Raw genomic sequence first — 27,480 nt, forward strand, 5'->3', positions numbered from 1 at the left:
TTGAATTTTGTCGAAGGCTTTCTCTGCATCTATTGAGATAATCATATGATTTTTATTTTTCAGTTTGTTAATGTGGTGTATTACGTTGATTGATTTGCGGATATTGAAGAATCCTTGCATTCCTGGGATAAAGCCCACTTGGTCATGATGTATGATCTTCTTAATATGCTGTTGGACTCTGATTGCTAGAATTTTGTTAAGGATTTTTGCATCTATGTTCATCAGTGATATTGGCCTGTAGTTTTCTTTTTTTGTGGGGTCTTTACCAGGTTTTGGGATTAGGGTGATGGTGGCCTCATAGAATGAGTTTGGAAGTTTCCCTTCCTCAGCAATTTTCTGGAAGAGTTTGAGTAGAATAGGTGTTAGCTCTTCTCTAAATTTTTGGTAGAATTCAGCTGTGAAGCCGTCTGGACCTGGGCTTTTGTTTGCTGGGAGATTTTTGATTACAGTTTCAATTTCCGTGCTTGTGATGGGTCTGTTCAGATTTTCTATTTCTTCCTGGTTCAGTTTTGGAAAGTTGTATTTTTCTAGGAATTTGTCCATTTCTTCCAGGTTATTCATTTTATTGCCATATAATTCCTGATAGTATTCTCTAATAATCCTTTGTATTTCTGTGTTGTCAGTTGTGATCTCTCCATTTTCATTTCTAATTTTATTGATTTGGTTCTTCTCCCTTTGTTTCTTGATGAGTATGGCTAGTGGTTTGTCAATTTTATTTACCTTCTCAAAGAACCAGCTTTTGGCTTTGTTGATTTTTGCTATAGTCTCTTTTGTTTCTTTTGCATTTATCTCTGCCCTAATTTTTACAATTTCTTTCCTTCTACTGACCCTGGGGTTCTTCATTTCTTCCTTTTCTAGTTGCTTTAGATGTAGAGTTAGGTTATTTAGTTGACTTTTTTCTTGTTTCTTGAGGTGTGCCTGTATTGCTATGAACTTCCCCCTTAGCACTGCTTTTACAGTGTCCCAGAGGTTTTGGGTTGTTGTGTTTTCATTTTCATTCATTTCTAAGCATATTTTGATTTCTCTTTTGATTTCTTCTATGATTTGTTCGTTTTTCAGCCTCCATATGTTGGCATGTTTAATAGTTTTTCTCCCATAATTGAGATCTAATTTTACTGCATTGTGGTCAGAAAAGATGCATGGAATGAGTTCAACTTTTTTGAATTTACCAAGGCTAGATTTATGGCCCAGGATGTGATCTATCCTGGAAAAGGTTCCATGTGCACTTGAGATAAAAGTGAAATTCATTGTTTTGGGGTGAAATGTCCTATAGATATCAATTAGGTCTAACTGGTCTATTGTATCATTTAAAGATTGTGTTTCCTTGTTAATTTTCTGTTTAGTTGATCTATCCATAGATGTAAGTGGGGTATTAAAATCTCCCACTATTATTGCATTATTGTTAATTTCCCCTTTCATACTTGTTAGTAATTGTCTTACATATTGCGGTGCTCCTATGTTGGGTGCATAAATATTTATAATTGTTATATCTTCATCTTGGATTGATCCTTTGATCATTATGTAGTTTCCTTCTTTGTCTCTTTTCACAGACTTTGTTTTAAAGTCTATTTTATCTGATATGAGTATTGCTACTCCTGCTTTCTTTTGGTCTCTATTTGCATGGAATATCTTTTTCCAGTCCTTCACTTTCAGTCTGTATGTGTCCCTCGTTTTGAGGTGGGTCTCTTGCAGACAACATATATGGGGGTCTTGTTTTTGTATCCATTCAGCCAGCCTTTGTCTTTTGGTTGGGGCATTCAACCCATTTACGTTTAAGGTAATTATTGATAAGTACGATCCAGTAGCCATTTTCTTTATTGCTTTGGGTTCGAGTTTATACACCCTTTCTGTGTTTCCTGTCTAGAAAAGATCCTTTAGCATTTGTTGGAGAGCTGGTTTGGTAATGCTGAATTCTCTCAGCTTTTGCTTGTCTGTAAAGCTTTTGATTTCTCCTTCATATTTGAATGAGATCCTTGCTGGGTACAGTAGTCTGGGCTGTAGGTTATTTTCTTTCATCACTTTAAGTATGTCTTGCCATTCCCTCCTGGCCTGAAGAGTTTCTGTTGAAAGATCAGCTGTTATCCTTATGGGAATCCCCTTGTGTGTTATTTGCTGTTTTTCCCTTGCTGCTTTTAATATTTGTTCTTTGTGTTTGATCTTTGTTAATTTGATTAATATGTGTCTTGGAGTATTTCGCCTTGGGTTTATCCTGTTGGGGACTCTCTGGGTTTCTTGGACTTGGGTGATTATTTCTTTCCCTATTTTAGGGAAGTTTTCAACTATTATCTCCTCAAGTATTCTTTCATGGTCTTTCTTTTTGTCTTCTTCTTCTGGGATTCCTATGATTCGAATGTTGGAGCGTTTAACATTGTCCCAGAGGTCTCTAATATTGTTCTCATTTCTTTTAATTTGTTTTTCTTTTTTCCTCTCTGTTTCATTTATTTCTACAATTCTATCTTCTAGCTCGCTTATCCTGTCTTCTGCCTCTGTTATTCTACTGTTTGTTCCCTCCAGAGTGTTTCTGATCTCATCTATTGTATTATTCATTGTATATTGACTCTTTTTTATTTCCTCTAAGTCCTTATTAAACCTTTCTTCCATCTTCTCAATCCTTTTCTCCAGGTTATTTATCTGTAACTCCATTTTGCTTTCAAGATTTTGAATCATTTTCACCACCAAAATTCGAAATTCTTTTTCATGTAGATTCCCTATATCTTCCTCTTTTGTTTGTGTTGGTGGGCATTTATCTTGTTCCTTTACTTGCTGGGTATTTCTCTGCTTCTTCATCTTGCTTATAATGCTTTGCTTGGGGTGGCCTTTCCCTCTTCTGGCCGTTTGTGGAGTTCTCTTTATTATGTAGTTTCCTTGCTGTGTGTGGGGTTGGACAGGTGACTTGTCCGGGTTCCCTGGTTATGGAAGCCTGTGTCGGTGTTCTGGTGGGTGGAGCTGGATTTCTTCTCTCTGGAGTGCAATGAAGTGTCCAGTAATGAGTTATGAGATGTCAGTGGGTTTGGAGTGACTTTGGGCAGCCTGTATATTGAAGTTCAGGGCTAGTTTCCTGTGTTACTGGAGAATTTGCGTGGTATGTCTTGCTCTGGAACTTGTTGACCCTTGGGTTTAGCGTAGGTATGGAGACGTTTGATGAGCTCCTATCGATTAATGTTCCCTGGAGTCAGGACTTCTCTGGTGTTCTCAGGATTCGGGCTTAAGCCTCTTGCCTCTGGTTTTTGGTCTTATTCTTGGAGTAGTCTCTAGACGTCTCTATCTGTCATTTCCAAGGTGGTTCTCTCTGTTTCAGCTTCTGTCTGCTGGTCTCTTCAGTGTCTAATTTCCGCCCTGATACTAGGGGGTGGGTGGACACTTTTTAAGGCTCAGTTGTTCAGTCCTGTTCTGGGAAGGGAGGAACGCTGCAGTTGATTATCTCTGGCGTCTGTGGGGAGTGCTCGCAGCGTCTCGGCCACACTGGGTTTGCCCCCGCTCACAGCACGTATGCTGTCCCAGTCTATACTGCACAGGCTCTAGGTTGCTCTGCCGGGAATGATCTGAGGCCGGCACCGGGTTGTATGCACTTCCCAGGTCTGAGCGGCTCAAGTTCAGGTTCTCAGGTACTCCACAAAGGCGCAGACTTGGTTGGGCCTGCGTTTTGTGCCTTCCCCGGTCCGAGCAGCTCAGGGGACCAGGTGTTTGGCGAGCGCGGTCTCTGCGACTTATCGCCTCCCCAGTCCCCGCCACTCAGTTTTCTGGGTGTACAACCGGCGCACCTTCTCAGGGGGATATCGACCGGCCCGAGCCCGAGAAGTCCTGATTAGCAACAAGCCTGTCTGCAGTTTGTATCAGATGCCTTTCTGGGGCCGCGGTTGCCCGCTCCGGCTCTGGCTGCGCTCCCTGCCTGTCTCGGCGGGGGATGGGGGATGGGCCAGCCGCAGCCGGCTCACTCTGCTCAGTCCTTTATTCTGTGAGCGGGGCTGGCCGAGTCATAGGTTAGAGCTTTCCGCCTTTTCGTGGGGAAGCTATCCCACAGTCTGCTTTGCTCTCCCCAGTTCTCTCAAATTGTTCTCGCGGCATTCAAGCCCAGTCCTCTCTCTAAGCAGTTCAGCCGGCTCTTCCCTGCCCAGCCCCCGCTGCTAATGGCGTATGCAGGCGTCTGCGCTGCTTCTCTGCTGGGAGTTACCGTTTGGCGGGTAATCTGTGGGTTTTAAAAAAATCTTAAAAATCTTAAAAAAAAAAGAGGGTTATGTGGCCCTCTGAGCTTCCAAGGCTCGCCACAGATTCGCCAGTGAGAATGTTTCCTGGTGTTTGGAAACTTCTCTCTTTTTAAAGCCTCCCTTCCCGGGACGGAGCTCCGTCCTTCTTTTGTCTCGCTTTTTATCTTTTATGTTTTTTCCTACCTCCTTTCGAAGACAATGGGCTGCTTTTCTGGGTGCCTGACGTCCTCTGCCAGCATTCAGAAGTTGTTTTGTGGACTTTACTCGCGTTCAAATGTTCTTTTGATGAATTTGTGGAGGAGAGAGTGGTCTCGCCGTCCTATTCCTCCGCCATCTTATTCCTCCCCTCATTTTTTGAAGAGTTTTAATCATCAACGGGTGCTGAATTTTGTCAAAGATTTTTTCTGAATCTATTGAGATTACTGTATGATTTTTCTCTTTCAATTTGTTAATATGGTGTATCACATTGATTGATTTGTGTCTATTGAAGAATCCTTGCATCCCTGGGATAAACCCAACTTGATCATGGTGTATGAGCTTTCTGGTGTGTTGCTGAATTCTGTTTGCTAAAATTTTGTTGAGGATTTTTGCATGTATGCTCATCAGTGATACTGGCCTGTAGTTTTCTTTTTGTGTCTCTTTGTCTGGTTTTGGTGTCAGGGTGATGGTGGCCTCGTAGAATGAATCTGGAAGTGCTCCTTCCTCCACAATTTTTTGAAAGAGTTTTCGAAGGACAGGCATTAGCTCTTCTCTGAATGTTTGATAGAATTCTGTTAAGCCATCTAGTCCTGGGCTTATGTTTTTTCAGAGATTTTTGATGACAGCTTCAATTTCAGTGCTTGTATTTGGGTTGTTCATAATTTCTTCTTCCTGGTTCAGTCTTGGAACATTGAACTTTTCTTAGAATGTATTCATTTCTTCCAGGTTATCCATTTTATTGCCTTATAGTTGTTCATAATAGTTTCTTATTATCCTTTGTATTTCTGCATTGTCTGTTGTAACCTCTCCTTTTTCATTTCTAATTTTGTTGATTTGATTCTTCTCTCTTTTTTCTTGATGAGTCTGGCTAGAGGTTTGTCAATTTTATTTATCTTCTCAAAGAACCAGCTTTTATTTTTATTTATCTTTACTATTGTTTCTTTCATTTCTTTTTCATTTATTTCTGCTCAGAAATAAACTTCTCTTCCCTTCTACTAATTTTGGGGGTTTTTTTGTTCTTCTTTTCCCAGTTGTTTTAGGTGTCAAGTTAGGTCATCTGTTTGATGTTTTTCCTGCTTCTTGAGTAGAATTGTACTGCTATAAACTTCCCTCTTAGAGATGCTTTTGCTGCACCCCATAGGTTTTGAGATGTCATGTTTTCTTTGTCATTTGTTTCTATAAATTTTTTTATTTCCTTGTTGATTTCTTCAATAACCTGTTGGTGATTTAGAAATGTGTTGTTTAATCTCCATGTGTATGTGTTTCTTACAGCGTTTTTCTTGGAATTGATATCTAGTCTCATAGGTTGTGGTTGGAGAAGATGCTTGATACAATTTCAATTTTCTTAAATTTACTGAGGTTTGATTTGTGACCCAAGATATGGTCTATCCTGGGGAATGTTCCATGTGCACTTGAGAAGAAGGTGTACTCTCTGCATTTGAATGGAATGTCCTGAAGATATCAATGAGATCCATCTCATCTAATGTATCATTTAAGCCTCGTGTTTCCTTAGTAATTTTCTGTTTTGATGGTCTGTCCATTGCTGTGACTGGGGTGTTAAAGTCTCCTACTATTACTGTGTTACTGTCAATTTCTCCTTTTATGTCTGTTAGTGTTTGTCTTATGTTTTGAGGTGCTCCTATGTTGGGTGCATAGATATTTACAATTGTTATGTCTTCTTCTTGGATTGATCCCTTGATCATTATGTAGAGTCCTTCCTTATCTCTTGTAATATTCTTTTAGATCTATTTTGTCTGATATGAGGATTGCTACCCCAGCTTTCTTTTGGTTCCCATTTGCATGGAATATATTTTTCCATCCTCTCACTTTCGGTCTATATGTGTCTTTAGGTCTGAAGTGGGTTTTTTGAAGACAGTTCATATATATGGGTCTTGGTTTTGTATCCATTTAGCCAGTGTGTGTCTTTTAGTTGGAGCATTAATCCATTTACATTTAAAGTGATTATTGATATATGTGTTCCTATTGCCATTTTCTTAATTGTTTGGGGTTGATTTTGTAGATCTTTTTTCTTCTCTTGTACTTCTTGACTATATAAGTCCCTTTAACATTTGTTGTAAAGCTGCTTTTGTGGTAATGAATTCTCTTGCTTGTCTACAAAGCTTTTTATTTCTCCATCAATTTTGAATGAGATCCTTGCCGGGTAAATTTTTCCCTTTCAGTACTTTAAATATATCCTGCCATTCCCTTCTGGCCTGCAGAGCTTCTGCTGAAAGATCAGCTTTTAAGCATATGGGATTTCCCTTGTATGTTGCTTGTGCTTCTCCCTTGCTGCTTTTAATATTCTTTATTTGTATTTAGTCTTTGTAAGTTTTATTAGTATGTTTCTTGGCATGTTTCTCCTTGGGTTTATCCTGTATGGGACTCTTTGTGCCTCTTGAAATTGATTGACTATTTCCTTTTCCATGTTAGAGAAACTTTCAACTAAAATCTCTTCAAAGTTTTTCCATATCCTTCCTTTTTCTCTTCTTCTTCTGGGACCCGTGTAGTTTGAATATTGGTGCATTTGATATATTCCCAGGGGTCTCTGGACTATCCTCAGTTCTTTTCATTCTTTTTACTTTGTCCTGCTCTTTAGAAGTTATTTCCAACATTTTATCTTCCAGTAGCTGATTCGTTTTTATGCATCAGATATTCTGCCATTGACTTCTGGAGTATTTTTAATTTCAGTAATTGTGTTGTATGTCTCTGTATGCTTATTCTTTAATTCTTCTAGGTCTTTGTTAATTTATTCTTGCAGTTTCCACATTTTGTTTTCAAGGTTTTTGATCATCTTACTATAATTATTCTGAATTCTTTTTCAGGTAGAGTGCCTATTTCCTCTTAATTTATTTGGACTACTGTGTTTCTAGTTTGTTCCTTCATTTGTGTAGTATGTCCCTGCCTTTTCATTTTTTTTTTTTTTAACTTTTTGTGTTTGAGGTCTCCTTTTCCCAGGCTTCAAGGTTGAATTATTTCTTCCTTTTGGTTTCTGCCTTCGTAAGGTTGGTCCAGTGGTTCGTGTAGGGTGAGATTTGTGCTGAGTTTTTGTTTGTTTGTTTTTCCTCTGAAAGGCAAGGCTGAGTGAAGTGGTAATCCTGTCTGCTAATGACTGGGTTTGTATTTTTGTTGTGTTTGTCTTTTAGATGAGGTGCCCTGTGCAGGGTGCTACTGGTGGTTGGGTGATGCAGGGTCTTGTATACAAGTGGTTTCCTTTATGTGAGTTCTCACTATCTGATACTCCCTTTCAAGAAAATTAGAGATATCAGGGGAATATTTCATGCAAAGATGGGCTCAATAAAGGACAGAAATGGTATGGACCTAACAGAAGCAGAAGATATTAAGAAGAGGTGGCAAGAATACACAGAAGAACTGTACAAAAAAGATCTTCACGACCAAGATAATCAGGATGGCGTGATGTCTGGAGCCAGACATCTTGGAATGTGAAGTCAAGTGGGCCTTAGAGAGCATCACTATGAACAAAGCTAGTGGAGGTGATGGAATTCCAATTGAGCTATTTCAAATCCTGAAAGATGATGCTGTGAAAGTGCTGCACTCAATATGCCAGCAAATTTGGAAAACTCAGCAATGGCCACAGGACTGGAAAACATCAGTCTTCATTCCAATCCCAAAGAAAGGTAATGCCAAAGAATGCTCAAACTACCGCACAATGGCACTCATCTCACACGCTAGTAAAGTCATGCTCAAAATTCTCCAAGCCAGGCTTCAACAATATGTGAACCGTGAACTTCCAGATGTTCAAGCAGGTTTTAGAAAAGGCAGAGGCACCAGAGATCAAATTGCCAACATCTGCTGGATCATGGAGAAAGCAAGAGAGTTCCAGAAAAACATCTATTTCTGCTTTATTGACTATGCCAAAGCTTTTGACTGTGTGGATCACATTAAACTGTGGAAAATTCTGAAAGAGATGGAATACCAGACCACCTGACCTGCCTCTTGAGAAACCTGTATGCAGATCAGGAAACAACTGTTAGAACTGGACATGGAACAACTGACTGGTTCCAAATAGGAAAAGGAGTGCACCAAGGTTATATATTGTCACCCTGCTTATTAACTTATATGCAGAGTACATCATGAGGAATGCTGGGCTGGAAGAAGCACAAGCTGGAATCAAGTTTGCTGGGAGAAATATCAGTAACCTCAGATATGCAGATGACACCACCCTTATGGCAGAAAGTGAAGAGGAACTCAAAAGCCTCTTGCTGAAAGTGAAAGAGGAGAGTGAAAAGGTTGGCTTGAAGCTCAACATTCAGAAAACAAAGATCATGGCATCTGGTCCCATCACTTCATGGGAAACAGATGGGGAAACAGTGTCAGACTTTATTTTTTTGGGCTCCAAAATCACTGCAGATGCTGATTGCAGCCATGAAATTAAAAGACGCTTACTCCTTGGAAGAAAAGTTATGACCAACCTAGATAGCATATTAAAAAGCAGAGACATTACTTTGCCAACCAAAGTCCGTCTAGTCAAGGCTGTAGTTTTTCCCGTGGTCATGTATGGATGTGAGAGTTGGACTGTGAAGAAAGCTGAGCGCCGAAGAATTGATGCTTTTGAACTGTGGTGTTGGAGAAGACTCTTGAGGGTCCCTTGTACTGCAAGGAGATCCAACCAGTCCATTCTAAAGGAGATAAATCCTGGGTGTTCATTGGAAGGACTGATGCTAAAGCTGAAACTGCAATACTTTGGCCACCTCATGCGCCGAGTTGACTCACTGGAAAAGAGTCTGATGCTAGGAAGGATTGGGGGTGGGAGGAGATGGGGACGACAGAGAATGAGATGGCTGGATGGCATCACTGACTCGATGGACATGAGTTTGAGTGAAATCCGGGAGTTGGTGATGGACAGGGAGGCCTGGCGTGCTGATTCATGGGGTCGCAGAGAGTCGGACACGACTGAGTGACTGAGCTAAACTGAACTGAGGGTTAGCTCTCTGGTAGTGTAGGGTCTTGGAGTCAGTGCTCCCACCCCAAAGGCTTAGGGCTTGATCTCTGGTCAGGAACAAAGATTCCACAAGTGGTTTGTTATGGCAGTAAGTGAGACTAAAACAAATATCCAAAAATGAGAAACCAAAGATGAACCCCAAGCAAATGGCAGTTACAAAATCAGGCAAATAAAATAATGGAATATACACATATGACTATATACCCATGAGCAAAGTCAAATAGTCCAACAAACACAAAGTGCAGTAGATTGACCCTGAGAACAAAGGAGATCAAAAATTGTATTTACCTGTTAAGAATCAAAAATTGTATTTACCTGTTACGAACAAAACTAACTAAAGCACAAAAATTGTATTTACCTGTTAAGAATCAAAAATTGTATATACCTGTTACGAACAAAACTAACTAAAGCACAAAATTTGTATTTACCTGTTAAGAACAAAACTAACTAAAGCACAAACTCGAAAACAAAACTAAAGCAAGATGCCAAGTGGGGAATAAAGCAATGACAACAAAACTAACAAATATGTTGAGAGGAAAGGAAAGAAAGAAAAGAAAGAAAGATTAGATATGCAAAGTTAAACAGAGGTAGATGAAGATTTATATACATTGAAGATTAACTGCAAGGGGAAAAGAGCCGTAGGAAAGGAAAACAAATGAATCAATGTAGAAAAAAATAATAGGTTTAAAAAATTAAAAATTAAAATTATAAAATGAAAAAAAAAGAAGAAGAAAGAAAAAGAAAAAAAGAAAAACTCCATAGAACTGCAGAAGCCCAACGTAGAGGCAGAGGTTTATAACAACAATAAAAAGTGTGACTGAATATACTCATATACATATACACCCATAAGCAAAATCAAAACAGTCCAACAAAAATAAAGTACAATAGATTGACCTGGTGAACAAAGGAAAGCAAAGTTATATCTACCAGAACAAAGCTAACTAAAGCACAAACTGGAAAACAAAACTAAACCAAGGTGCCAACTGGGGAATAAAGCAATGAAAATAAAACTAACAAATATGTTAAGAGGAAAGGAAAGAAAGAAAAGAAAGAATAGCTATGCAAAGTTAAACAGAGATAGATGAAGATTTATATACATTAAAGATTAACTGCAAGGGGAAAAGAACAGTAGGAAAAGCAAACAAAGGAATAAATGTAGAAAAAAATATAATAGGTTTAAAAAATTAAAATTAAAAAAGAGAAAAAAAATTCCACAGAACTGGAAAAACCCAATGTAGGGGCAGAGGTTTATAACAACTATAAAAAATGTGACTGAGAAAAGAAAAAAAAGCTCAAAATCTTAATTAGATTTCATATTGCCAATAAAATCGACAACTACAACAGAGAGCGGTGGAAGGAAAAAGAAAAACGTTCCAAAGGAATCTATGGAACAAGTCAAAAAATAAGAATAATGAATGCTTTTCTTGAGTCACTGCTGTCAGAGTCCTTTCCCTCGCTGGGAGTCACAGTCCAGCTCACCTCCCTAGGATGCCCTCCAACACTGTGCTGATCTCTGGACCTGCTCTGGGAGCAGCTCACATTCTAATCTGGTCCTCCTCCTGTGTGTTCTTGCCTCCAGTGTCCACAGCTGTCAGAATGAGTGCATTTTCTTTTGTGGGAGCTCGCAGTGATCTTTTATATATTCCACAGACACAGAATCTGCCTAGTTGATCGTGTGGATTTAATCTGCAGCTTGTACAGCTGGTGGGAAGGTTTTGGGTCTTCTTCCTTAGCCACACTGCCCTTAGGTTTCAATTGTGGTTTTTTGTCCACCTCTGCATGTGGATCGTCTACAGGGGTTTAGCTCCTGCGGTTGCCCTGGAGGGCTTGGGTTTGCCCCTGTGAGGGCCAGGTGTGGAGGTGGTGCAGCTGCTTGGGTTGCAGGGGTTCTGGCAGCACCAGGTACTCAGGGGGGTTGACGACTAGGGTAGCAGGAAATATAGTGCTCTCGAAGGGTATGGCAACCAGTATTGACCAGTATGCTCCAGGATTCTTGCCTGGAGAACCCCATCTCTGACAAAGGAGCCTGGCAGGCCACAGCCTACAGGGTTGCAAAGAGTCAGACATGAATGAAGCAACCCTGTGTGCATAGAGGCAAGACTTTTTTTGCCCTGTGGCAGCTTTGCCCAGGTGAGAGTTGAGTGTGAAGGTGGTGCAGCTGATTGGCTTGCACACTTGGTGATGCCAAGTGTGCAGGGACACAAACTGCCTCCGCTGCAGGAGTTATGGGCCTATCAGAGTCTTTTTTCAAGCTTCTTGTAGCTGGTGATCAGAAGGCCTCTTTGGTCAGTGTTTCTCTGTAGCTCCACCTGTTCAGGCACTTGGAGGGCTCCCTTGCCTGGGGTCCTTCTCTGTTGTTAGGCGTGTCAGGCACATAGAGGGGCCCCACTGGCTGGGGTCCTACTCTGTAAGCTTCCCTGGTGGCTCAGACAGTAAAATGTCTGTCTGCAGTGCTGGAGACCCAAGTTCGATCCCTAGGTCAAGAAGATCCCCTGGAGAAGGAAATGGCAACCCACTCCAGTACTCCTGCCTGGAAAATCCCATGGACAGAGGAGCCTGGTTACAGTCCATGGGGTCACAAAGAGTAGATCAGTGCATTAGGCACTTAAAGGGGCACCCTGGGTGGGTCCTACTCTGTAGATCAGTGCATCAGTCACTTAAAGGGGCACCCTGGGTGGGGTCCTACTCTGTAGTTCAGTGCATCAGGCGTTTGATGGGCCAGCCTGTCTATTGCTCAGCTGCTGATGCTATTGTGTGGGGGAAGAGAGGCCATGGTGATGGCTACACCCTCTATGCATGACTTAGCAGTATCGCCCTGCTTCCATGGCTGCCTGGTTTTCCTCCACAGGCATTTCCCACCACAATCTCCTCCCACACATCCCCTCGATCCATCTCTCTGCAGTCAACAGCATCTCTCATCCTGGAATTGCGCTGCAATCCCTAAACTCCAGTTCCCAGCCACTGTGCCTTCCAGGGGACCTATATCCCTGTCTGGGGTATGTGTGGCTGCAGCAAGGACTGTCTGATTCTCATTCCATTTAGGCTGCCACAGATCAGCCGTTTCAGCCTCAGACTTATATGTTTCTCCTCTGACTCAGGCAGTTGCCCCGATATGGGGATTGGACCCATGCTTCAGTTCCCCCACCAGCTGAGGGCAGGTCCAGTCCTACTAACATTCCTGTTTTCCCCCCTAGTTCCTTCATCCTCCTGCAGAGGGAAATGGCAACCCACTCCAGTATTCTTGCCTGGAGAATCCCATGGATAGAGGAGCCTGGTGGGCTACAGTCCACGGGGTCGCAGAGTCAGACACGACTGAGTGACTTCACTCACTCACTATCTCACTCACTCCTTCATCCTACCAAGTTTTGCGTGGTTCAATATATTCTTTTCCACTGGTCAGGTACTCCTGTCCACTCTCAGCTGGTGTTCTACATGGACTTCTGTGTCTGACGGTGTGTTCCTGATGTATCCGGGAAGAGAGATGTACTCCACGTCTACCTAATCCTCCGCCATCTTGTTCTCTCCTTAAGTTGCTTTTTAATCTGTTGCTTTTAAAAGCAAAAACATCCCAGGAGAACAGAACTCATAACCTTTATCCTGTGCCAAGTATATTACATACATGTGTCAGTTCATGCCCGGGGCGACCTTTCCGGTGTCCAAGCTCATTCTGCTCGCCACACAATCAGTCAATGAATCCGAGACAAGGTGTTGGGATCAGGAAGGGCCTTCAGCATTTTTGATGTTATCAAGATTAGCTTGCTAATGAGTTCAGGCTATTTACCAGATTTCTCCCATAATTTGCCAAGCTGCTATTCCTGAATTTTAATAGCCTTCATTTTTAACTTTTAAGCTCACCTTTCCTCACTTGAATAAAATCAGCTTTACTACTGAGACCACTTTACAATGCTGCTTCACCAAGTTGTAGGCATATATCATGCTAAAAAGAAAATTACTTTTGAGAGGTGCATTTTGGATTTGGATTCGCCTTTTATGTTTTTTACATTGTATATTTTGAGAATATTCTTCTTCTGCAAAAGTAAGTCCCATTGCCAGGAGGAGTCGTTCTGGATGTAACGTGTGTTTGTAGAATATCTTTTTTCACCCTCTTGAGCTTTCCCCATCTTCCCATTGAACTGTGCTTTGTGCATGTTCAGATCACAGTCATTCACCAGGCACCCCAGTTTTTATGTCTTCTCGTGGGTTAGTCTTCCTTTATGCTAACTTCCTTATGCTTCCTTATGTTAATCTGCTTCCTATGCTTGCTTCTTCAGCAGAACTTACCTGTCCAAATCTTCATTTTTTTATAGTTAGATTTTTCTTGCTCTCAAAGTGAAAATTTACCAAATAAATGAATTTTCCTCATGGGACAGTGGTTAAAGGCTAGGGTAGAAGGTTAGATTGTCTTCTATCTTAGATAATGACTCAGAAAGATGTACTAGATCATTTTAGCGATGCCCTACTAGATATAGTACCCACTTCTTAATTTCTAATCTAATTAAATAGCCCATGCAGTAAGAATTTGAGGTTGTTTATGAAAGAACCTAGACCAGTAGACAACATATGTTATTATTTTGAGCAGTCAGAGTTTATTACTGCTCAAGTCAATAGTTTCAAATTACACCTGGACTATTCAAATTATGAAGTCATGGTAAACATCCATCTAAGTCCTTGGCTCAGTCGTTGATAGAATCGCTAACAAACAGGGTAGAGAACAAAACCCCCAATAGAAAAATTACAGCAAATCTAGAATGGATAAAGGCCTCAGAAGTTTCGCTTATTGTGGGGTATTAGGAACTCCTTCCGGAGAAGGCACTGGCAAGCCACTCCAGTACTCTTGCCTAGAAAATCACATGGACAGAGGAGCCTGGTGGGCTGCAGTCCATGGGGTCGCTACTAGTCGGACACGACTGAGCGACTTCACTTTCACTTTCACACATTGGAGAAGGAAATGGCAACCCACTCCAGTGTTCTTGCCTGGAGAATCCCAGGGACGGCGGAGCCTGGTCAGCTGCCATCTATGGGGTCGCACAGAATCGGACATGACTGAAGCGACTTAGCAGCAGCAGCAGGAACTCCTTCTCTTCTTTAGAAGAGATGTAAATTTGACAAATATGTAGACAAATAATTTTTATAATTATAATTACTGGTATAAGTGTTCATCAGGACAAGAAAAAGAATTTTAGCTACTCTGATTTGTCCAGGAAAATGTAGCAGATTAAGTTATGTTTAAGCTCTGACCTGAAGCAAGATGAGTAGAGGGAGGGTTAGCGATAGGAATGATCATGCCAAGCAGAGAAAGTAAAAGCCTTATGAAGACCCTTCTTATCTATACTCATATCTCTGTCATGATGAGTTGGATAGATTGCAAAAGACATTGCATTTATTTATTCTAGTTCTTCCAGTTTCATTTTTTAAAATTGCATCTCTGAAGTGAAAGTGAAAGTCACTCAGTTGTGTCCAACTCTCCATGGTATTCTCCAGACCAGAGAATATTCTCCAGTAGCCTTTTCCTTCTCCAGGGGATCTTCCTAACCAAGGGATTGAACCCAGGTCTCCCACATTAAAGGCAAATTCTTTGAAAGCTGAGCCAAAAGGAAAGTCCAAGAATACTGAAGTGGATAGCCAATCCCTTCTCCCGCAGATCTTCCCGACCTAGGAATTGAACCGGGGTCTCCTGCATTGCAGGTGGATTCTTTATCAACTGAGCTATTTCTGAAGAATGTAAAAGTAATTTTGACAAATGTTAAAATGGTTAAAACTTTGTCTAATAGATATGCAGTATTTTACTTAAAAAGTCATGTTAATCAACTTTTTTAGTAATAAAAAGTTTGACATAAAAAAGAAACTACTCAAGAGTATATTGAAGATTAAATATAAAACACCAAGAGCTGATATTCCTCTTAAACATCTTAAAGCATAAAGCATATTATCAAAAAGAAATGCTTAGTTACAACATACAGTGTTCTGTATCAGTTCTAGTTTTGATTAAAATTCTTTTTTTCCAATAATAAACAAAAGTTTTACAGTGATATTTAAAAAAATATTACAGTTGTTTGTTTTAACAAATGAAAGAATCACCTCAGTTAGAGGTAATTCATATTTTGGGAAATAAACACCTCCACGTAATATATGGATTCTGTGATAATCAGGTTTGATAGCATTTTTATTGTGGTGCCAGTGAGAATACCAACTGAAAATATAAATACAGCTGCTACTGTTATTTTGTGGAACTTATTTTGTAAAGCTCTTCTCTGCTCAATAAACTCTTTTTTGAAAAATTGTTATTATCAAAATAATGAACACACACATATATGTGTACACATACACTATAATAGGGATTATCCCAAAAGTCAGAAGGAAAATATAATAATTCAAGCAGCATCTTCAAATTACTGGAAAAAAGTGATCTGCACGGTACTAATCTATAAATTAAAACTGTTTAAAGAAATCTGAACTAATCCTCAGAATTTCTACTAGTTATGAGTTCAGTTTCCATGTATAACTAAAACAGTGATCAAAATTGTTGTAATTTACATGAAAAAGTTAACATTTTCAGACATTACATGAAAAAAAGTTAACATTTTCAGACATGCAGCAACTGAGAAATGACATTCTAAATGTTTTACTTAAGTTGAAATATATACTTGATAATTAGTTTACAGTATTTTTTTAGTGTTTACAGTAGTTTTTAATGCAGAATGGCTGAAATATTTGAATCCTTACACTATTATAGCACAATGAGAAATAGACCCTGAAATGTCTATATACTTGTTTGTGTGTGACATTGGCATTTCCTTTGTAAACCATTCAATTTTGAAGATTTAGTGAACAGATTTTGATGCTATTTTGCAGTTTAATGACACAAATGAAATTGAGGAGTATAGTTTTAATTTGTGAGGTCAGTCAGTTGCTCTCACAATGCTATGCTTATCACTTTACCACTTCTTGGATGTGTGATTTTTTCCCCCCAATTCTTTTTATTGTTTGGGGAGCTCTTTTATTGTATATTTACTCACCCCAGTAGTTTTATTTTTATTAGAGGATGATAATTTACCAAGATATACTTGAATGGTAGGTGAATCACAGTGTCATAACCCTTGTTCTTTTTTTCTCATGAAATATTTTTTTCCATTGAATCACAGAAACAGATGTTCTAACACCACCATGCAAAATCTTCTTTTATCATCTCATTTTGAAAGTAAACAGCTTCTCAAGCCCATGGAGAAAGGCCCTGTACCCAATTCAATTACCAGAAATTTCAAACTAAAAATTTTGTGCATTTTTATTTTAGCTGCTTCTTATGTTTGTTTAATAAAATATTAATACATTATCTTACACCCTAACTTTTCAGCTCCTGATTCTCCCCCACAAGACTTCTCTGTAAAACAGTTGTCTGGTGTCATGGTGAAGTTGTCATGGCAACCACCCCTGGAGCCAAATGGAATTATCCTCTATTACACAGTTTATGTCTGGTAAGAATTTTTTCTTTTCTGGAAATAGTTCTGAGAACAAGTATTAATCTGTAACATAATAGGAATGCAGTTTTAAAATTTCAGATTGTGAAGCTACATTAGAAATCTGATTATTAATAGGCTAGTTTATATGCTTTTATTAAGAAAATACTTTTTCCCATATTATGTGGAGGTCAAAGCATAGTCAAATAATGTGAATTTTGTAATCAAAACAAAATAAATGTATTATGTATAATTACACTAGAGTCCTGCTCTTCAGTGTCATGGACTGCTCATGTAACTCCAACTGTAATTATATGTGAAAAGCTTTCAATTACTCCCATATTCTTTATGCCATTCTCCTTTTAAGTTTCCTTGAGCAGAATATTTTAAACTAAAATTTAACTAAAAGATATTTCTCCAGAACTCTATTATTTAAGGTCAATTGTCCATTGAAATGTAAGCAGTGTATTTAGTTTTTACTGATCACCTTTACCTTACTTGCCTATATATGAGTCAGTTGTGAAAAAAGACATAATCCTATAGTGCTTCTCATCAATTAACAATATGGTATTAATATATTGCTTCATGGAAACTCAGTAGATTAGAAGCCTCACTTTGATCTACTATAAATCCAGGAAGAGGATTCACAAGTGATAAAACATATTTCCTAATGTGTTTTAAATATTTCAACTTTGAAAGTGCAATTTACATAATGCTTTATATAGACATTTCTTCTTTTATATTTTTTACTTGGAAGGTCCGGCATTGAGTGAGAGGCTATGTATGATGTTTTTAAGAAGTCTGCTCTTCTCTTTCCTAAATTAAGACTTCCCCCCACCCCCGCCCCCCGGTCCCTCTTTAAACCTCTTTGCATACTGTCCCTTAGGACTACCCTTCCTGTATTCATCATTGGCTGATTCCAAGTCCCTTTGCTTTACTCTTTGGCAAAATTAGGAGTGGCGTGAGGGATGATAATGGGAGGAGTAGCAGTGAGACGGGTGACCATTCCCTCTATTACCCTACTCCTTCATTTATCAGTTCAGGTTTCATTTCTTCATTCAGTAGATAGAGTAGTCATGCACTTGTGAACAAGACACACACAAGACCCCCGCCCTCAAGGAGCTTACATTCTAAAGAGATAATTGGCTTATATACCATAAATAAACAAAAGAGAAGGAATTGGCGGAAAGAGGGTTACTTTTGATAGAATGCTTCCAAAAGAATATATGGCCTTTACTTGTGATCTGAACGAGAAGGAGCTTCTTGTCAGGTCAGGATCTGCAGGAGGAAGGAATATCAAGTCCATAGGCTCTGTGAGGAAACACATTTGTTCTGAAAACCGTGGAGAAGGTGAGTGTTGCTACAGATGGAGAGAGCGAAGAGTTAGACTGGAGAGTAGGAGGCTGGCAAAGGTCAGGAGCTAAGCCCTCATAAGGATTTGGTTTTCATTTCAGTTGTAATGGGAATTGTTAAAGAATTTCAAGCACTTTGGGTACTTTATGCAGAAAGAATTGTAGGGGGAGAAGTGCTAGCAGGGATATTAGGTGGGAGATTATTTTAGTAATCTGGGCTATAGATGATCCTGGGATGGAGGAGAGAAGTGGCAGCTTTTTATTACACGTAGGAAGAAAAGTTGCTTGGACCTGGTGATGGATTGGCTATGGGAATGAAAAGAAAGAGAAATCAGTGGAGTCAATGATGACTTCTGGATTTTTAAATCAAAGGTAATAGAGATTTATGACACTGTTTTGCTGAGTTTGAAAAAAAAACTGAAAGTGAAAAAAGTTAATGAGAATCGAGACTTTTCTGGTTGGGTTTCCGGTCCTACTGTGATAAACGGTATCGTTACTCTGTATAGTGATCATGCTGTGTGAGTTCGGTTCCCCAGTAGTACTTCCTTCTCTCTTCTTTCAAGGGGTGTCCCATTTCTGTCTCACTTCCTAAGATGGATTGTAGGTATAGGAGAGACCGCGGAAAGTGGGAGGAGGGGATCTTGAGTTTGGGATATTGTGACTCATCTCATTTGACTGTTGGGAACCATTCTGGGACTCCCTGCCGCCATCATAGCTTCCAGTTTCAAGGTTTTTATTTTCTTTTTTAGCCTTGACCTCAGATTTATTCTAGTGCCCTGGATCTCATAGCATGTCTGTCTCAATCCTCAGGTAGCATATGCTCTCTGTTGTTTTCTCTGAACCAGTCTGTAGTGTGCAGGACTGGAAAGTGGCTTCTGCACCGTTCCTTAGCTCCAGTGGTCTGCTGGAAGAGCCCTTAGATCTTACCAGACATAAGTATTAATAATCACTGGACCTAACTACTTAACTAGACATAAGTAATGCCATACTGAAGACAGATCTTCTAAGAGGTTTACCATTTTCCTCTCCATTCTAAGAAGGAGAAGCTCTATGCTGGCACTTCCTTCACAAACTATTCATTTGTTTTTACCACCTACCCTCAACTTACCTTCCCTGGTGGCTCAGATAGTAAAGAATCTGCCTGCAATGCGGGAAATCCATGTTCAATCCTGGGTCAGGAAGATCCCCTGGAGAAAGGAATGGCTATCCACTCCAGTATTCGTGCCTGGAAAATCCCCATGGACAGAGGAGCCTGGCAGGCTATAGTCCATGGACACGACTGAGCGACTAACATTTTCACTTTCACTTCACCCTCAACTTAAGATCCCAGGACAGCTTTGTCCTGTTCTTTCTCTCACCTTTTCTTTAGTGCAAAACTTTTTCCTTTCTTTTTGACTGCTGAAAACTTTCTTTTTTGCATGTAATTTTTCCTTTCTACACCATGAATTATTATAAAACTTTATGGCCTATATTCATGCTGGACTGACTCTTAATGTGGAAAGAGAACATAGAAAACGCTTTTTCCTCAATAGAACTTGGCTTTATTTCTCTTTCTCTCTCACACACACATCACACATAGGGAGGAGGCAAGTGTGATAGAATAGGCAGAGAGATTAAGATCCTATCTGCTTCAAGGTCTGGTTTGTTCATCGCTGTATTGGAACGGGAAACTACCTGGCTCATAATTGAAACTAAATTATCAGCTGAATGGACGATTGAATGAAGAATATATTGTAAGGGTTAAAAAATTAGTATAAATTTATTATCTTTTCATTCCTGGCATAAAAGTAGTGATGCTTTTCCAAACAATGGACACCTTCTGTTGACTAGAGTTAGGTCTTATAAAGAAAGAACAAAAAAGGAAAAACATCTTAACATGTTTAAGAATATCATCTGTAGTAGACTGAAAGATATAAATTGTAATGAAGTGTATAAGAGATATTTTTAAATTTCCAGCATCTTCTTACCTAAGCTGGAAGCTTTAGCCTCTGTAGTTAAAGGGATATCATGATCCAGTGTCCTTTTGTATCCCTATTACTAATCAATAATGGATTTGGGGGGCTTCCCTGGTGGCTCAGACAGTAAAGCATCTGCCTGCAATGTGGGAGACCCAGGTTCAATCCCTGGGTTGGGAAGATCCCCTGGAGAAGGAAATGGCAACCCACTCCAGTATTCTTGGCTGAAAAATCCCATGGACGGAGGAGCCTGGTAGGCAACAGTCCATGGTTTTGCAAAGAATCGGACATGACTGAACGACTTCACTTTCTTTCTTTAATGGTTTTTTGGAACTCTTGCCATATCAGTTTAACTGGGGAGGATAGGAGGCATATGTCATGATACCATGCAGCACATTCTGAGTGGACAGACATAGGTTTGAATGGTTACTCTGCCACTAGATTATCTGTGGTGTTCTTTTTAAAGTACTGTGTAAGTAGTCTCTATTTTTATTAGCAGAGTTCCTGTTTCAGGGGTTCATATTTCTCTCACAATACTCAATTTCCATTATTTTCGTTCTTTCTCTAACTACCAAATTCTTTTTAAACAACAACATCTTTGTGAAGGAAGCAAGCTGTTCCATCTCATGAATTATGAAGAATGTTCAAGTAGATTTTTGTGTTGAAGCATATGATGAAGACTGAGGAGCCAATTGGAAGGCAGTGATAGAGTCCCCACATGAGAAGGTGAAAGCCTGGTTTAGGACAATGTTGAAAAGTGCTAATACAAATGCGGAGATTGATGCTTCACAGAAATCTCTAATGACAGCACTCAGAGACCATTACAGAATCTGACAAGTGATTATGAAAGAAAACATGAAGAGGATGAATGCCGTAAGAGGCTTTAGCCTGGATAACTGGGGACTTGCTCCAACATTAGGGCTTCCCAGGTGGCGCTAGTGGTAAAGAATCCACCTGCCAATGCAGGAAACTCAAGAGAAGTTCAGCCCCTGGGTTGGGAAGGGCCCCTGGAGTAGGAAATGGAACCCTACTCCAGTATTCTTGCCTGGAAAATTAAAAAGCAACATCTTTGGATATTTGGTGTTTTCAGTGTGTCTGCAAATTGCAGGTTACCTACTATATTTGTTATACTGGTGACTTCTTTCTTTGTCATGAGTATTTCTTTACAAAATAGCTCATGAGGGTTATTGTGCAATCATTTTATAACCACTACTATGTGAGTCATATTTGATTTGTAGATAGTGTGTTCAGAGATCTTCTTTAAGACACTACATTTTAAAATAATGTGTTCTTCTAGAGTTTGCTTTGTAAAATAATTTTTGTCATCTAAGTAACACTTTTTCCTCAGTTATTCTGGTTCAGTTCAGTTCAGTTCAGTCGCTCAGTCGTGTCCGACTCTCCGCGACCCCATGAATCACAGCACGCCAGGCCTCCCTGTCCATCACCAACTCCCGGAGTACACTCAAACTCATGTCCACAGAGTCGGTGATGCCATCCAGCCATCTCATTCTCCGTCGTCCCCTTCTCCTCCCGCCCCCAACCTTTCCCAGCATCAGAGTCTTTTCCAGTGAGTCAACTCGTCGCATGAGGTGGCCAAAGTTATTCTGGTAAATTATGTTTATTCCTTTTCAAATGAGAAACAATCCTGTCATTCCTAGGGCAACCACCATTAGATAAATGCATTTCTACTAGAGCCCTCTAAGCATATTCTTTTAATATACTTTGGATTGAGGTGTAGTATTATAGTAAACTTATTTATACAATGTATTTATTTTATAGTTGAATTCAACTTGGATTTGTTTAGCAATTTTATTTCTATAATGTCAGTAAAATTTAATAGTCGTTTTCTTCCTTATTTATAAAACTTTTAAGTAAATGGTCCATTCAGTTCAGTTCATAAGATATAGCTAAAAGACTGGAATGAAAATGATGTTGAAAATTCTAGCTTATACACAGACCTTGGCTTTTAAACTTTTCTCAGTTTTCCTAGTCGTCATTGTGAGAAACAATTCTGAATCAGTCTGACAAATGTTTATTAAACTCTGTGGGGAGACAAAAAAAATATATAGAACCTTAAAATGGTTGTAGACTAATTAGAGGTAAAATATGCCCATGTGAAATAATTTAAAAATACTTGCTGAGCAATATATTAGGAAGTCAAAACAGTTTTACTGTAGATTTTTATTAAATGTTACTGGTCAAATGATTTCCCCTGTAACATAAAAGCTTACTTTTGGAAACAGCTTTTGTTATGCTAAAAAGGTTTGTTTAGTCCTATTTCTTCCAGTTTTCGAAAAGAGTTTCATTCTATTAAAACTGGTATAGATCAATAGTCAGAGTGGGAAGGGGGCCGTTTCAAATTTCCTGAGTTTATCTCACATTTGAAATGAAGGTGGTAAAGACAGATTAGTTCAGGAGAACATCTCAGCGTGGGAACTGTCTATGAAGGTATGGAGGTGGCTTGAGTAGGCTGTGTCGAGAGGAGGATGCGTGGCATCGTGAAAATGAAACCGTGGAGCTGGATTAGGTGATGAAAGCAGTGATGAGCACAAGCGTGCTTTTGATCATTTGACTTCTTGAGTGTTCTAGTGGGATGTTAAGAGCTCTGTCTTAGTTCTTTTTTATTTAATCATTTTCATGAATGAATTAGATAAAGCTTGGTTACCAAGGTGACAAGAGGGCCAGCACTTGGCCACACATGCTTTGCTGGACCAGTAAACTGTTAAATTCTCAACAGAATTTTGTAGTATTTTTAAATGAGTAGGTATCTAGTGAGACTTCAGCTTCCTTTGTTTCTTACAAAAATCAGAATACTTTTGCCATGTTCCCCATGAAAAAAAAAAATCAGCTGGAGTTGAATAAAGGCTGTCTTTAGGTGGAGCATTTGCTTTGCAGTTTAACTTAGTTCCCACCACACTTTTTTTTTTCAATGTATTTATTTTAATTGGAGGCTAATTACTTTACAGTATTGTGGTGGTTTTTGCCATACATTGACGTGAATCCGCCCCGCGTGTACATGTGTTCCCCATTCTGAACCCCGCTCCCACCTCCCTCCCCATCCCATCCCTCAGCGTTATCCCAGTGCACTGGCTTTGATCCCTGTTTCATGCATCAAACTTGAACTGGCGATCTATTGCACATATGGTAATATACATGTTTCAATGCTCTTCTCAAGTCAGCCCACCCTCACCCTCTCCCACAGAGTCCAAAAGTCTGTTCTTTAAGTCCGTGTCTCTTTTGCTGTCTCACATATAGGGTCATCGTTACCATCTTTCTAAATTCCATATATATGCGCTAACATACTGTATTGGTATTTTTCTTTCTGACCGCAATCTTTTATTCTCTTTTAAATTCATTTAGTCATTTATTTTGCCTGTGTGGATCTTGAGTTTTAATGGCTTCAGGGCTCTTTTCATCACATTTGTGAAATGTACAAAGCTAGTAAAGATTGTAATTGGGGAACAAAACATCTTGGAGAGCTAAAGAAAAGGACTTGAGGGATACTGTAGTAGTTAATATTTGGGGACGAATGTTGTGTTTGGTATCTTCCGTATGTATCCTTATTTGTTTTTCACAACAATACCATAGAGCAAAGAATATTATCACCATTTTATAGTTGTGGAAATTAAGTCTTGATGAAGTTAAAGTGTTGCTTAAAGTTCCAAAACTAGAAGATGATAGAGCTGGAATCTTAACCAGATCTGTATTACTCCCAAATCATGCTTTTCCCAAATCACTAGATGGTTTAGTTGTTAAGTTGTGTCTGACTCTTGTAACCCCATGGATTGTAGCCCACCAGGCTCCTCTGTCCATGGGATTTTCCGGGCAAGAATACTGGAGTGGGTTGCCATTTCCTTCTGCAGGGGATCTTCCCGACTCAGGGACTGAGCCCTGGTCTCATGCACTGCAGGCAGACTCTTTACTGACTGAGCTATGACAGCTCTCTATATTGACCTTTGTGCTAAAAACTCAACAGTGTACCTATAGGAAGAGAGAAGTCTTAGTTTGATAACAGTATTTTGTGATAAAGACTAATGGAATTATGGTAGATTAAACTCTAGTGCATCAACTCATATGGCATATTTCTACCAAAATAAAACCCAAAACACTGGCTTAATATTGGTCTCCATTAGTTGATGGGCTTTATCCTTGGTGGCTCAGATGGTAAAGAATCTGCCCACAATGCAGATTCTGGTCTCCTACCCAGGTTTGATTCCTGGGTTGGGAAAATCCTCTGGAGAAGGGAATGGCAACCCAGTCCAGTATTCTTGCCTGAAGAATTCCATGGACAGAGGAGCCTGGCAGGCTACAGTCCATGGGGTTGCAAAGAGTTGGACAGGACTGAGCAACTAACACACATACAGTAGATGGACTTTATCCCTTATTAGAGAATAATCATACAGTAGTATGTGTAAATCAGTTGAATTACTGGTTCCCCCAGTATAAGTGGTAAACAGACAAAAAGCAAGCTATTCAGCGAGGAGTGATGATGATGGTGGAAATACTCAAGATCAAGGAATAGGAGAAACTATTAAATAATGGGAATAAGTATTAGCCTGGATTATTTTAGTTTCAAGTTATTGTGCCCAACTTGAATTGTCTTAAACAAAGCAATGATATATTTAGCTGAGAAGTCCAGGGCTACACCAACTGGATATAATTTCATCGTGTGTGGCTTGTGTGGGCCTTGGTAGCCTTGTGTCTTGAGTATAACGACACAGGAAGCAAGTGGAAAGAGAGGAAACTAGAGGGGTGGGCAGGGCGGATACATGGAGACTTGAGGCTTAAATAAGGATCTGTCTATCCATCTATTTATCTATCTGGAGAGGAGAGTGAATCTCATTTTAAATGGGACTTTTAAATTTTATTTTAATCATTCACCAAAAGATTACAGCCAGGAGAAAACATTCAAAGGACTTGACTTTACTCTTGGAATAATACCCAAACTCTTTATTCTGGCCTGAGGGACTTGTGATCATTCTTAGGGGTTGAAATCTTTCTCCTGCAAATTAAGTACAGTCCCTCATCTTGTCTTCTGGATCCTAATTCCTTATGTTGGCTTCAAGAGGATGGTTTATAAGTGTATAAATGAGTTTCAACCTCATTCTCCATAGTGGCTTTTTCTTCTAATCTTATAAGTGTGTCTTTTCTGCTAAAGGCAAACAAGAAAAACAAAGTCAAACCAAATCAAATGAAATCAACCAGCTAAGCAAATATTGAGAGTAGGAGTAAGAGTAACAATAAATGAATACCCCACGGAGACTCAGACTTTCTCTGAGATTCTAAAATAGCTTTAGGATCATACATGTGTAGCTTTTTATGCCATGCTAGTTCGATAATTATTAACCAGTGATAGAATTCAGCTGTGTGAAGATTCTAGTGTAAATGCATCGTAGAAGACCAGTGTCCTTAGAGTGGGAAAATTAGTGAAATTGCTGGTTCATGTGAGAGGGAAAATTATTTGATAGAGTCAAGTAAATGCATTGAAATTTTTTATTTCGGGGAATGGTATCTGGTGAGTGAAAGGATTGATGTAGAATATTTAGATAACAGCAGATTAAAGTTCTTATAATAAGTTCATAGGAATGCATAGGAATGGATGTATCATTATTAGGCTAGGTTGCCCACGTGGAACAAAATATCAAATTATGAAATTTAGAATTAAGACCACGATCTTTCAAAGAGTCTCAACTTTGTCTAGGAAGCCATTCAGGTTCACAGTTGGGGAAACAGGGAATTTTGTTTAAATCTTTCCGTATGGTGTTGGTATTCATGATTTCTCATAGGTAATTGTTGCTTGGCATAGTCTCGATGTGATCAGAAGTGAGCAAAGGAATTGGTGAGGCAAAGCAAAGAAACTGCTCTTAAGCTCTAGAATTTCCTTTATCCCCTTATGTCAAAATGTGGCCTGTCTTTCGAAAAGAAGTATCAATTAACTAGGAAATAACTTTGTCTTAAATCTCCATTAATTTCATCTCAAGACATTTTCTTGTTACCAATGAATGCAGATGAATAGAAATTTATTCAGAATAATTTCAGTCATTAAAGTCTTTTGATTTCTTGTTCAAAACGGCTTTAAAATGTTCTAATTTATATTCTAGTTTATAGAATTAAATCAGTAAAATGATAGCACTCAACACTCTCAAGAGTTTGTTTTTTTTTCCCTCATTGAGAAAATCTGCACTGTGTGAGAGGTTTGGCTGATTTTCTAAGTATTGTGTGCCATTTATGTTCCTTCCATTTCCATGTAGTTTATGACTTTGGATACCTGAGTTAACCTGCTGTCATATGGGCCTCCTCTCTTCCTCTCCCCATCTCGCTCAACTCCCTGTTCTACTCTCAAATCTTACAAACTCGCTCTCTAGCGAACATTTTCTGCAGCTCTGGAGGCTGAGATTTATTCTCCTTTTCGACTCTTTGGTGCCAGTTAATTTCTTCACTCATCTCTTTCTCTTTTTCCTTTGCTTTTAGCTAATAGGGTGAAAACTATTGTTATTAATGAATTTGTTGTTTAATTATTTACTGCTTTGTCTCTCTATTTGGAAGGGAGGGCCCGTCTCTTTGTCATTTGCACCTAACATCATTCCTGACATAAAATAGGTGCTCAATAAATATTGTTGAATAGTGATTGTATATACAATTACTAAATATGGAAAGGATGAGGAATATGTGATTCCCCTTATGAAGATATCTCTTCATTTGGAACACTATCTAAAAGAAAAATGTCTCCCTAACTCCTCAACATATGCTGTTTTCCATTTATGGGATCAAAAATATATAAAATAAAATCTGTAAATAAGTTATTCCAAAATTAGGACTGCAAATGACCAATAAGAAGATAATTCTTTTTCACTCATGGTCAGAGATGTGCAAATTAAATGTTTCTGGTCAATTGAACTTGCAGAAATTAAGATTACTATCCAGACTAGTGGTGAGTTTGCACACTTGTTGCTGTGACTCCAGATCGGAATGATTTATCATTAAAATTTTTTTTAAAAAAACCCATCTGGTTCAATCACACTATTTGGAATTTAACCTGTAGAAATAAAAGTACCATCATGGAAAGATGTTTGAATAAGAATGATTGCTGTATCATTGTTAGTAATAACTGAAGAAAAAAGGAGAGAAACAGCCTAAATGTTAATTTATAGAGGGAAGGCTGAGGAACTATGACATATCCAAATTAAGCAACTTAGAAAAAAAATAATAATGTAGATTATTGTTCTTAACATAAGTGAAAAATCAAGAAATCAAATGCTGTTGTTTAGTCACTAAGTTGTCTGACTCTTTGAGACCCCATGGACTGTAGCCCATCAGGCTCCTCTGTCCATGGTATTTCCCAGGAAAGAATACTGG

General features: G+C 39.1%; 1 protein-coding gene across 2 annotated transcripts in view; it reads left to right on the forward strand.

Annotated features, from left to right (window-relative positions):
* Positions 1 to 27,480, forward strand: part of PTPRQ (protein tyrosine phosphatase receptor type Q) — a 258,466-nt gene that overhangs the window by 55,695 nt on the left and 175,291 nt on the right. For both annotated transcript variants that reach the window (XM_088836825.1, XM_088836826.1), the window contains one exon: positions 16,715 to 16,835. In XM_088836825.1, the coding sequence (XP_088692951.1) occupies positions 16,715 to 16,835 (121 nt within the window). The remainder of the gene's footprint in view (positions 1 to 16,714; positions 16,836 to 27,480) is intronic.

The sequence above is a fragment of the Moschus berezovskii genome, chromosome 6 (assembly GCF_049115385.1).
Source record: "Moschus berezovskii isolate FMDL1 chromosome 6, NW_MosBer_1.0, whole genome shotgun sequence".
Classification (NCBI taxonomy): Eukaryota; Metazoa; Chordata; class Mammalia; order Artiodactyla; family Moschidae; genus Moschus; species Moschus berezovskii.